General features: G+C 40.5%; 1 protein-coding gene and 1 long non-coding RNA gene across 2 annotated transcripts; both read right to left on the reverse strand.

Annotated features, from left to right (window-relative positions):
• Positions 1-582: 582 nt before the first annotated feature.
• LOC124260973 (thrombospondin-1-like) lies at positions 583-4,437 on the reverse strand. Its single transcript, XM_046695292.1, has 5 exons — positions 4,319-4,437; positions 2,788-2,810; positions 2,315-2,488; positions 912-1,109; positions 583-802 (listed from the first exon to the last, which is right to left on the reverse strand). Exons 1-5 carry the CDS (start codon positions 4,378-4,380, stop codon positions 651-653), a joined length of 609 nt encoding a protein of 202 aa, XP_046551248.1. The 5' UTR covers positions 4,381-4,437; the 3' UTR covers positions 583-650.
• Positions 4,438-12,239: 7,802 nt separating this feature from the next.
• On the reverse strand, positions 12,240-13,609 carry LOC124260976. The gene is made up of 3 exons (XR_006894232.1): positions 13,542-13,609; positions 12,572-12,594; positions 12,240-12,273 (listed from the first exon to the last, which is right to left on the reverse strand). It is a non-coding gene; the product is annotated as an uncharacterized LOC124260976 (long non-coding RNA).
• Positions 13,610-13,674: the final 65 nt, after the last annotated feature.

Here is a 13,674-nt window from a genome sequence, read left to right on the forward strand (position 1 = left end):
AACTTCAATCACACAGGCTCTGCCTAGCTAGTGTGAGCAGGTATTGGATGCCATCATCACCGACGTTATTCCGAGGTGACTTCCAGCAAAACACCTAGTGTGACTATCGACAAGGTGGTGCTTACAAAACCAGTCTCATACAAACTTTCATACAGAACTTCGTTTTAGTTGCAATGTACATGTGGCATATATTCATACTTGCTCATCAGGCATAAATCCGTCTATCAATGAATAAAATCATGGTTTAAGCATGTGCAAGAATCGGGTTGGTGGTGAAATGTTGAATTGGATTCGAAATCTGAACTTGTCTGTGAATATATCTCTTGCTGAAGACACAAAACTCTAAACAAGGTCTAAACACTTATTACTATTTTCCTGAGACAACCAAAGCGAGGACTATGTGTCACTACTACTTCAGATCTCACGATGGACATCAGACTTACGTATAGGGCAGGAGCACCACGTGAATCCCTCACAAGTTGGAGTCGGTTTGTCGCCCGTGACTCACTCCGTAAATACAGAGACCATATACTACACCATATTATCATATGTTCTCTGGTAAATAGGAAACATAAAAGTAACGATTTTTACTTTTACTCTGCTTTATTAGGACTGTACATGTGCTTGTGACATCAAGTTAGCGGGACGTCTCAGTTGTCAAAGTTGCACGTCCAGATGCTGTTATCCCAGACGAGACCTTTGGGACACTTCATGAGGTAAGCAATGTAGTTTCCACACTGGTAGTACCGACCTCTGTTGGTAGGATGGGGGAAGAACTTCACTCGTCTGTTTGGGCAATAACCTGTAACACAAAACACGTACTTCACACATTGGTCATTACAACAGCAAGAACTTACTGTTCACTGTCCACTGGTTTCGAAGTCACAGCAAATTGTCAACAGGAACCTCACCTCCACATCCTTGAGTGTTACAGTTGGTAACTCGTTTCTCCACACTCTCTCCTTCACAGTCAGCACCGCCATTCTGAGGTTCTGGGTTGTCACATGACCTCTTTCTCGACTGCCTGATCTTGCCCCCTCCACAATATGCTGAGCACTCCTCGCCGTCATTGGCGGTCCATCTACCCCAAGGAGACCATCCTCCATCCACTGAGAAGCACAGAAACAGGAGATATGTAACACTACAATCAACCTTTCACTACTGTGATTTATGTACAGCATACGAGGGTCGTTTAAAAAGAAGTCAACCTAACTATATTATCGATGTCCAATGTTTGAAAAGCTTCCATTTTATTTTAATGCAATCATTAGCAATGCCATATGTGGGTAATGTGGTTAATGAGATATTAGTCATCACAAGACATTGGTGTATATTTCTTTACACAATTGCAGAAAATGAAAAACGATCTGCAATTTGGTACGTCATGGATAATGGTGTGCCCTAATATAATATCATATAAAATATATTCAGTATAATATTGATGACTACCCGTCATCAGTAACATTCAAAGATTTGGATTGCTTGATATATATTTAGACAGGGACTGTTTTAAAGGGCACATCCATTTTAATCTTTCAAAAACATTGTGTCCAGATATTCAAGCTGGCACTGTTTACAATACATGTATATTGAGAGCTGACTCTTGTGTATTCAGTATTTAGTTTGAACCCTTGGCATCATGTATGAATAAGTGAAAACATTAGAATAATTTATGTCCGTATGATTACGTCATCTGAAACGGGTGTGGGTACTGTCTCCAAAACAAGCTTTTTCAGTAAACATGACGGGGGAGTCACTTTCACAAGCAATTGTAGTTTCAAATTGCCTTTTTATACACTTTAATATCTAAGCTTGATTCTAGCGGACATCTTCCTATCTCAAACACACAAAATGTTTCGTGCATATTTTGTTTCCGGACGTTTGTGATATGCATTTATTGCCGATTTCGCGTTTTTGGGGGGGTGGGGTGGGGGTGGGGGGAGTGGGGGTGGTGGTATTACCAAAATAAAAAGTCAATGAAAATGGGCGAGGCTGGACATAGCAAAACCAATCGGCTTGAGGTTGACAGATAATATGTCGAAAAATATAACAGCTGCATCTGTGTCTTTGTCTAGGTGAGGCTGACTACTTTTTGAACGCGCCTCGTATATTACCTCGCAACATGTATCACTATTCCAGACAAGCACTATTTAACCTGCAGGTACAACGTGTGGCCTCATATGACACAACACTTGTTACACGTGTAGCCTCAGAAATATATCGTGGTGGACATCGTATTGGCTATGAACTGAGTTGTGGTGTCGACAACACCATGATGGGAATGTGAACACCCGGTGTTTAACGGTGATCTCACCTGAACAGCTGTTGGTGTTACAGGCCTGTGTGTACTCCTCTTTCCCCCCGTTGATGGGCCTACAGATCCGACCGCCTTCGCACTTCCTCGTCCTCACCACAGTCTGCGAGCCTCCCCCACAGCTGACACTGCACTCCCCCACACGCTCGCTCCACGTGGACCATTTGCCCCACACTGCGAATATCAGGTCTCCCCGGTAACAACTCATTTGTTATCATACTCAGAGAGTTACTGCTTGCTTGGTTTTTATAGAAGTTATGAATATATCATGAAAGAAGAGGGATAAGTTATAATGCTTCATTTAATGTGCTCCTGAAATGTTGATAGCAAAGGAATTATCTGGGATCTAAGAAGTACAGAAGTAATTATATTAACCATAATTAAAATTAAACTTTTGGCACAATACATAGATTTACATATGGTTTATTGTGTGAAACAGTTCTGTGAGTAAAGGCACTGAAAATTGAACATACCGAACTGTGGGTCAGGCGAGATTCTGAAAATGGCGAAATTGAAAACCAACAATGTTGCAGTATATGAAACAAGGTCATGGAAGTGATGCAATAGAAGTATTCTTGAAACGTAGTTGACAGATTCCTGTCTTCACACACTAAGGTTGGAGGAAGTAAGATTTGTGGCCGCTCTCCGTAATGATAACAATATACGTACTTGATAGATAGAGACGGTAGAATTGTCGTATTTGTTTTGTTCCCAGTTGGACAAGCGGACTCCAGTAACATGAACAACTTATGTGTAATGGGACATTGACACGTTGTACTCACTGATGAGTGACAGTATTGTATCGGGCTGTAAAGGTACCAGTGACATCTTCATCTTGGAGCTCAGTAGAATGGCAGTACATTACAACAATGTATAAAGTGACCAACTGATTACTTACACAATTCCCTTCTATTCATGGCATGGACTGCAGGCCTGATCAGATGCACCGTGAGTGTGAGTGACAGAGCAGGAACCCCAGGGTGTGACCCAAACATACACACGTCAGTGACAGAACAGGAACCCCAGGGTGTGACTCCAACATACACACGTCAGTGACAGAACAGGAACCCCAGGGTGTGACCCCAACATACACACGTCAGTGACAGAACAGGAACCCCAGGGTGTGACCCCAACATACACACGTCAGTGACAGAACAGGAACCCCAGGGTGTGACCCCAACATACACACGTCAGTGACAGAACAGGAACCCCAGGGTGTGACCCCAACATACACACGTCAGTGACAGAACAGGAACCCCAGGGTGTGACCCCAACATACACACGTCAGTGACAGAACAGGAACCACAGGGTGTGACCCCAACATACACACGTCACACACGCCAGTGACAGAACAGGAACATACACACGTCAGTGACAGAACAGGAACCCCAGGGTGTGACCCCAACATACACACGTCAGTGACAGAACAGGAACCCCAGGGTGTGACCCCAACATACACACGTCAGTGACAGAACAGGAACCCCAGGGTGTGACCCCAACATACACACGTCAGTGACAGAACAGGAACCCCAGGGTGTGACCCCAACATACACACGTCAGTGACAGAACAGGAACCCCAGGGTGTGACCCCAACATACACACGTCAGTGACAGAACAGGAACCCCAGGGTGTGACCCCAACATACACACGTCAGTCAGTCATCAGTTACAGGGCTCACCATGATCCCGAACTTTGCAACCACGACATATAGTTACAGCAAGTAACTAGCTACCAATGAATATCAGCCTAGACATTGATCTTCAGCAACCCGTGATTATCGTAAGAGGTCACTGCTACTGAGCGCCGTCACATAACTGAATATTGCTGGAGTGCGGCGTTAAACAAACAAGCAAACAATGCACTGGAGTTGGACCATATCGCTCTGTGAAGGCTGCTTAAATCTATAGCAACACGTCCTACAACATTACACACTCGGTCTTGGCAAATATTGGTAAATATGGTGCTGAAGCATTCAGTATAACATGATTGGCGGACGCTACTTACGTTGACCCAGAGACGACGCCAAGGACGGCAACGGCTACCACAGCAACACACAGCATCTGCATTGTGAACAGTTGTGGATAGTTGTGCCAGTCCACTAACCTATGCTGTCTTTTATAGGAAATTCATCCACACTTTAAACTTCATAACGTGCTTCTGTCGTAGATTGTCACTCAGAAACATGTTTACAGAACGTTTTGAAACGAAAGTAGGCGCATTGGAGATTAATTTTAATTAATTTTGTCGAGACGGTCGTACTTCGTGACCGACTGCTCAACACGCAGCTTGTCGATCACAGTCCGGGGGTTCTGTGGGAACGATCAGGGGGTGATGTGATATTCGATTAAGTCATGTCTGATTTATAGTTTTGTACCAGGGAAATGACTGAAGTGAGCATATCGTTTTGTTTGAATTATCACAAAAATGCTCTCCAATAATATTTAATCAGTTAAAAAGAAACCTATGTGCGAATGTTCAAAGTGTCATCTGGGGCGTATGTTGTTTGGTTTTGAATAAATCAAATTTAACTTGGTCTTGAGTATTAACAAGCACAGTTTTTGAGAATATTATTGATTACAATAATATTCTGACCTATTGACTAACAAATCATTTGAAAGTCTTAACCACGAGCAGTACTTTTTAGAGGAAAGATTAGAGGATAAATTACTCATAAACCAGAGAGTGGTTGTGACTAGGCAATGTGTCGACTGTTTGTCCATTCCTTAGAGGTCAGCTATGATCGTCAACACAATGTGGATGTGGCTGGCCAGTGTTGACAAAGCAGCATCAGGGGACAGCTTGAATTAATTTACCATCAAATCATCAAATAAAAGGGACAGGCTTTACATTTTGACTGACTGACTGAGTTTGGTTTAACGCCGCTTTTAGCAATATTCCAGCAACATCACGGCGGGGACACCAGAAATGGGCTTAATGCCCATGGGGATTCGAACCCGGGTCTTCGGCCTGACAAAAAGACCCATTCCATGTTAAGAGGTATATAGATCAAGATGTTATTGATGAACAAGTTTCAGTTGTTTATGCGCCACAGGTCAACAATGGGCATGTGCACCGAATCCTGGATCCCAGACCCTCCTTACATTCAGAACTGTGGTGTGGGATTTCAGACAGCTCCTGCTGAGTTATTACTAGCTTCTGTATTACGAGCTATAACAGGCAGGACAGGAATGAGTTTATGTGACTGTTTCGTCAGGTTCTGTGTACAACTGCTCGTTTGATCAGGTGTGTGAGGTTTGACCATCTTACCGAGGCAAGGCAATCTGTAACTGCAGACAAGTTTCTACACGTGCGGAACGAACCAGACTGGCATTTCCGAGGTTTGGCTGGACGAACGAATCTAAGCATAGTCCAGTCAAAGTTCTGTAACCAAATGGAACTGAACTGCGCTGCTGATTTCGGTTTATTGCAGGTTTTACAAAGCATGTTTACCGTCAGTTCGGCGTCGACATATTTACCAAACGTCAGGATTGTAGTGAAGGTATTCAAGTAAGTTCCACTTCACGAGGTAAAACCCGTTTAATTACAATATAGATTTTGATTATCGATCAGATCATCTTGACCCGGCGCCGCAGTTTTGTTCGAAGCAAATGCACAATAATATGATTGACATAGAAGGGACATAACTCGTAACAACTGCTGGTGGCGCTACACGGGGTGTTTATCAAAATGACAGTTTGGGAAGTGATCACTTTCCAGATTTCAATGAAATATCGTTTAAACCCTCACGAACACCTGCAAGTGGAATTTCTAGATGGAGTTTTAATTCGGTAACTGGCATAAATTTCTTAAAATTTGTTCAACTGAAATAACATTTGTTTGCCGGTTTGTTTTGTGCAAACTACGATCTGAAGTTAAGTATGAAATTCTACCTTCATTGTCTCAAGGCTTATTAAGTTCTGTCATATCACATTAGATTCTTCTCAATCCCTGTCTGGTGTTGTCATTCTGAAAAGGTGCTCCAGGAATGCCGCCTGTTACATCGTCTCTGGCTCTGGTGATGTTGTCATTCTGAAAGGTGCTCCAGTAATGCCGTCTGTTACATCGTCTCTGGCTCTGGAGGCAAGTTAACTAGTGGCAGATCTTTGATCTTATTGAGTTCCAAAATTGCTTTCTCATCATATAAATCTGAAAAAGAATAACGTTTGATATCACATCGGCCAGTCAGCATCTCAAGACATTTTAAAAAACCCGGATTATTTGACGCCATATTGTTTGATATGACATCACATGAAGTCTATATCTTACATTGATAGGTACACATTGTGCTGACATACAAGAATACAGAAGCAATCAATGATATTTCTATAGAAAAACGTCTGCAAATGCCATCAGATACACCATATCTTCATAGTGTGTGTGCGTGCGTGCGCGCGCATATGTATACGTATGTACTTATGTGTGTGTATATATGTATGGATTAATGTATGTATTAACGTATTGATGTATGTATTAATGTATGTATTAACGTATTGATGTATGTATTAATGTATGTATGTATTAATGTATGTATTAACGTATTGATGTATGTATTAATGTATGTATCAATGTATGTATGTATTAATGTATGTTGTATTAATGTATGTATTAATATATGTATGTATTAATGTATGTATTAATGTATGTATTCACGTATTGATGTATGTATTAATGTTGTATGAATGTATGTATGTATATATGTATGTATTAATGTATGTATTAATGTATGTATTAATGTATGTATGTATGTATGTATGTATGTATGTATGTATGTATGTATGTATGTATGTATGTATGTATGTATGTATGTATGTATGTATGTATGTATGTATGTATGTATGTATGTATGTATGTATGTATGTATGTATGTATGTATGTATGTATGTATGTATGTATGTATGTATGTATGTATGTATGTATGTATGTATGTATGCATATATGTATGCATATACGTATGTAGATACGTATGTATGCACAGGGGGATATGCATTCAATTTGTATCTATATGAAATAAGGCTAACATAGTCAAAATTATTCATCCCTCTCCTTATTGTGCTGGAAAGTGCATGTAGAGATGACCTAAAGGAGAAGAATTTGTCAACACCTCAAGAGGAGGAATAAACATATCTTGTAATGTCATAATACTTAATTATCTCCCTTTTCACATGACTAATAAAGGGTACAGTTGAATTCCTGCTGTGTCTAAAGATAACTTGCTTCACAACAAGTATTTTGGCATAATTGGATTATTATTTTTTCCTTTAATTCCAAGTAAAACATTATGTTTTGTGAAATATAACGGAATATTCAAGCCAGTTAAGAGCCATGACTGGAGGTTTTTCCAGATATCTTGAACAATTTCACAGTCCCAAACTAGATGAGTAATTGATTCAATGTAATGTTTACAGAAACTGCAAATAGGAGAGTCTATGAACTTGATCTTAAACAAAAACTGTTTTGTAGGTAGAATATTATGAATAAGTCTGTATTGTAACCATCTTTGAGCAGTGCTATAGTGCACTTCCATGGGATAATATTAAATATTTCCCACTCCTTTGGTAGGAGATTTAGACTCAAGCCATCCCAGTTTCTATTATAGTGTTCTGTTTTAAATTTAGAACATAGGAGTGTTTCATAAAAAAAATATTTGCTACCCTTTTCACTGAATTTTAGTTTGGACAAATTAAAAGGGTTATGTCGGTTTAATGCTCAGAGATGAAAAATCTGAAATATTTACCTTTAACATATGTGTAATAATTGCTTGTTTGACCCCTTCAAAGGTCAGGGAATTTGTTCTGAGTTTATATAGATCTATAAAGTCATCAAAGGATAGAAATTTCCCTTCTGCTGTCAACATGTCAGATATAAACATAACTCCCTTCTTGTACCAATATAATATTTATACAGGCTAGGTTTGTTATCAACCAATATGTCATCATTACACCAGATAGACTGTGACTGGATTTCAAATTCACTTGTAATAGTATCTTTTTGCTTAGATGTGAACCAAGCCCAAGCAAGTAACACATCCTTCCAAAACTGATTGGTTAAGGTTGGAGTAACAACATTTTTAATATAATTGTCTCCGCAATTGTCTCTTTGATGTTTGGCACCTTTAAACCACCATGTTTAGGGAGAGATGTAACAATGTCCCTTTTAACTTTGTCTGGTTTTCCTTTCCAAATAAATCTAAAACACAGCTTTTGAAGCTTATCTAAGACATGATCTGGAGGATTTGGGAGTGAAGCAAATAGGTGATTTAATTTTGGAAGCAGGAGTGATTTCAAAAGTGTGTTTCTTCCAAAGGGAGTGAGTGTTCGTGCTGACCAGGGCTTCATTTCTTTCGTAATTTGAGAGAATTTATCAGAATAATTTTTTTCAACCATACTTTCTAAATATATGTCAAAATGAATACCTAAAAGTGTAAATTCAGTATGAGACCAGTCAAAATTCCAGTCTTTGCATAATTTAGTCTTGATCTATTCTTTGATTCTATCCAAATTAGCTTTGTTTTCAATATAATTTTTTAGCCCAGAGTTCTTGCAAAAAATTGTAATGTATTTAAAGCAGCATAAAGACATCTTTCAGAACCATCCAGTGTCATCGTCGTATCATCAGCAAATTATGACATAATGTATTCAATATTATCAATTTTATTCCTCTTATATACTTATTACTTTTTATCATGAAGGCCAAAATTTCTACACAAACCAAAAATATATCAGGCGATAGAGGATCCCCTTGACGACAGCCCCGGCTTATTTTAAAGAAGGGTGATGCAAAGCTATTAACCAATACACTAGATTCAATATCATGATAGAAAAGGTTTACCCATTGAATCAAATCTGGTCCAAAGTGACAGAAATCTCTATCTTAGACATACCACAAGTCCGATGGCGATTAAAAGATAGGTGTGATTGTCACGGAAGTATATATCAACGATGACTTAGTTTTGTAAGCGCATCATGGTGGACTGGTAAGTGTCTCTAGCAGGTAGACGGGTGATTATTAGTTTGTATACGGTATAGATTGTGCAGACCAGGTAGATGATGAGTAGAAGTAGCAGATCGGTGGTCAGACTCGGTACCTGGGGTCTGGTTTTTCAGTTGTTTAGAGCAATTTTAGGAAACGTGTTTGGAAACCGAAATGCATTGGGCGCTCGTATGTTTCGTGAAAACTGGGCCACGCGGAAATGGACACACTATAACTCATGGTACCGATGTTCTGCCACCAAACAACGAATATCTCACTACTCTCAGTAACCTGACGTGTCGACTGGAAGAGAGTCGGGGACATGTTGTGTTTGATTGTTGTTTAACGCTGCACTCAGCAATATCCCAGCTGTAAGGTGGGGACATGTGACATCTCCAACCATCACGAACACACCAAGACGCTCAGCAGTCCAAAGGCCTGGACTCATCTATCAACGGAGTATACCTGTAATTAACTGAAGAATGACAATAATACGTGTGTTTGTTCTCTGTGTATAAACGGAGGGGTGGCTCTGTGCACTTGGAGGCTTCAAACACACAGGTGCTGCCTAGTTAGTGTAAGCAGGTATCTCCGACGTTATTCCGAGGTGACTTCAAGCAAAACACCTTGTGTGACTATCAGCAAGGTGGTGCTTACAAAACCAATCCCATAAATCTTTCATATAGAACTTAGTTTTAGTTGCAATGTACATGTGACATATATTCATACTTGCTCATTAGGCACAAATCCGTCTGTCAATGAATAAAATCATCGTTTGAGCATGTGCAGGAATCGGGTTGGTTGTGAAATGTTCAATTGGATTCGAAATCTGAACTTGTCTGTGAATATATCTCTTGCTGAAGACACAAAACTCTAAACAAGGTCAAATGTGAAACACTTATTACTATTTTCCTGAGACAGCCAAAGCGAGGACTATGTGTCACTACTACTTCAGATCTCTCGATGGACCTCAGACTAGTACTATTGGGCAGGAGCACCACATGAATCCTTCACATGTTGGAGTCAGTTTGTCATCCGTGACTCACTCGGTAAATACAGAGACCAGATTATATGTTCTGTAGTAAATAGGAAACATAGAACGATTTTTACTTTAAAAACTCTGCTTTATTAGGACTGTACATGTGCACGTGACATCAAGTTAGCGGGACGTCTCAGTTGTCAAAGTTGCACGTCCAGATGCTGTCATCCCAGACGAGGCCTTTGGGACACTTCATGAGGTAAGCAATGTAGTTCCCACACTGGTAGTACCGACCTCTGTTGGTAGGATGGGGGAAGAACTTCACTCGTCTGTTTGGGCAATAACCTGTAACACAAAACACGTACTTCACACATTGGTCATTACAACAGCAAGAACTTACTGTTCACTGTCCACTGGCTTCTTAGTGACAGCAACTTGTCAACAGGAACCTCACCTCCACATCCTTGTGGGTTACAGTTGGTTACTCGTTTCTCCACACTCTCTCCTTCACAGTCAGCACCGCCATTCTGAGGTTCTGGGTTGTCACATGACCTCTTTCTCGACTGCCTGATCTTGCCCCCTCCACAATATGCTGAGCACTCCTCGCCGTCGTTGGAGGTCCATCTACCCCAAGGAGACCATCCTCCATCCACTGAGAAGCAAGCACAGAAACAGGGGATATGTACTATCAACCTTTCACTACTGTGATTTATGTACAGCATACGAGGGTCATTTAAAAAGTAGTCAACCTAACTCTATTCTCGATGTCCAATGTTTGAAAAGCTTCCATTTTATTTAATGGAATCATTAGCAATGTCATATCCAAAATTTCACATATGTTTATAATGTGGTTAACGAGATATTAGTCATCACAACACATTGGGGTATATTTCTTTACACAATTGCAGAAAATGAAAAACGTCATATGTCATTTCGTACCCCATGGATAATGGTATGCCCTCAGATAATGTCATATAAAATATGTTCAGTATAGTATTGGATGACTACCCGTCATAATCAACATGCAAAGATTTGAATTGCTTGATATATATTTAGACAGGGGACTTTTTTTGAAGGACACCCCCATTTTAATCGTTCCAAAAGATTGTGTCTAGATATTCAGGCTGGCACTGTTTACAATATATTGAGAGCTGACTCTTGTGAGACCATGTGGTATTTAGTTGGAACCCTTGGCATCATGTATGAATAAGTATAAACATTATAAACAACAATTTATGTCCTTATGATTACGTCATCTGAAACGGGTGCGGGTAATGTCTCCTAAACAAGCTTTTCAGTCAACATGAAGGGGAGTCACTTTAACAAGCAATTGTAGTTTCAAATTGCTTTTTTATGCACTTTAATATCTAAGTTTGATTCTAGCGAAGTCGCCTATCTCAAACACACAAAATGTTTCCTGCATATTTTGTTTCCTGAAGTTTGTGATACATATATTGCAAATTTTGCGTTTTGGGGGGATACCAAGATTTAAAAAAATGGGATGTTATGACTGGATCATAGCAAAATCAATTTGCTTGAGGTTGACAGATAATATGTCGAAAAATAAAACATAAAAACAGCTGCATTTGTATCTTTTTCTAGGTGAGGCTGACTACTTTTTGAACGCCCCTCGTATATTACCTCGCAACATGTATCACTATTCCAGACAAGCACTATTTCACCTGCAGGTACAACGTGTCTCCTCATATGACACAACACCTGTTACACATGAAGCCTCACAGATATACCGTGGTGGACATCGTATTGGCTATGAACTGAGTTGTGGTGTCGACACTATGATGGGAATGTGAACACCCGGTGTTTAACGGTGATCTCACCTGAACAGCTGTTGGTGTTACAGGCCTGTGTGTACTCCTCCTTCCCCCCGTTGATGGGCCTACAGATCCGACCGCCCTCGCACTTCCTCGTCCTCACCACAGTCTGGGAGCCTCCCCCACAGCTGACACTGCACTCCCCACACGCTCGCTCCACGTGGACCATTTGCCCCACACTGCGAATATCAGGTCTCCCCGGTAACAACTCATTTGTTATCATACTCAGAGAGTTACTGCTTGTTTGGTTTTATAGAAGTTATGAATATATCATGAAAGAAGAGGGATAAGTTATAATGCTTCATTTAATGTGCTTCTGAAATGTTGATAGCAAAGGAATTATCTGGGATCTAAGAAGTACAGAAGTAATTATATTAACCATGATTAATATTAAACTATTGGCACAATACATAGATTTACATATGGTTTATTGTGTGGAACAGTTCTATGAGTAAAGGCACTGAAAATTGAACATACCGAACTGTGGGTCAGGCGAGATTCTGAAAATGGCGAAATTGAAAACCAACAATGTTGCAGCAAATGAAACAAGGTCATGGAAGTGATGCAATAGAAGTTTTCTTGTAACGTAGTGGACGGATTCCTGTCTTCACACACTAAGGTTGGAGGAAGTAAGATTTGTGGCCGCTCTCCGTAATGATAACAATATACGTATTTGATAGATAGAGACAGTAGAATTGTCGTATTTGTTTTGTTCCCAGTTGGACAAGCAGACTCCACTAGCATGAACAACTTGTATTTCAATATGTTGTATTGGGGTATTGACATATTATACACACTGATTACTGACACAATTCCCTTCTATTCATGGCTTGGACTGCAGCCCTGATCAGATGTACCGTGAGTGTCAGTGACAGAACAGGAACCCCAGGGTGTGACCCCAACATGCATACGTCAGTCAGTCATCAGTCACAGTGTTCACCATGATCCCGAACTTGCAACCACGATATATAGTTACAGCAAGTAACTAGCTACCCATGAAGATCAGCGTAGAAATTGATCTTCAGCAACCCGTGATTATCGTAAGAGGCGACTGCTACTGAGCGCCGTCACATAACTGGAGTGAGTGAGTGAGTGAGTTGGGTTTTACGTCGCTTTTAGCAATATTCCAGCAATATCACGACGGGGAACACCAGAAATGGGCTTCACACATTGTGCCGATGTGGGGAATCGAACCCGGGTCTTCGGCGTGACGAGCCAACGCTTTAACCATTAGGCTACTCCACCGCACCCACATAACTGGAATATTGCTGGGTGCGGCGTTAAACAAACAAGCAAACAATGCCCTGGAGTTGGACCATATCGTTCTGTGAAGGTTGCTTAAATCTATAGCAACACGTCCTACAACATTACACACTCGGTCTTTGTAAAGATTTGTAAATATGGTGCTGAAGCATTCAGTATAACATGATTGGCGGTCGCTACTTACGTTGACCCAGAGACGACGCCAAGGACGGCAACGGCTACCACAGCAACACACAGCATCTGCATTGTGAACAGTTGTCGACAGTTGTGCCAGTCCACTAACCTGTGCTGTCTTTTATAGGAAATTCATCCAGACT

This window comes from Haliotis rubra, unplaced genomic scaffold, assembly GCF_003918875.1.
Source record: "Haliotis rubra isolate DU_JTF1 unplaced genomic scaffold, ASM391887v1 Scf782, whole genome shotgun sequence".
Classification (NCBI taxonomy): Eukaryota; Metazoa; Mollusca; class Gastropoda; order Lepetellida; family Haliotidae; genus Haliotis; species Haliotis rubra.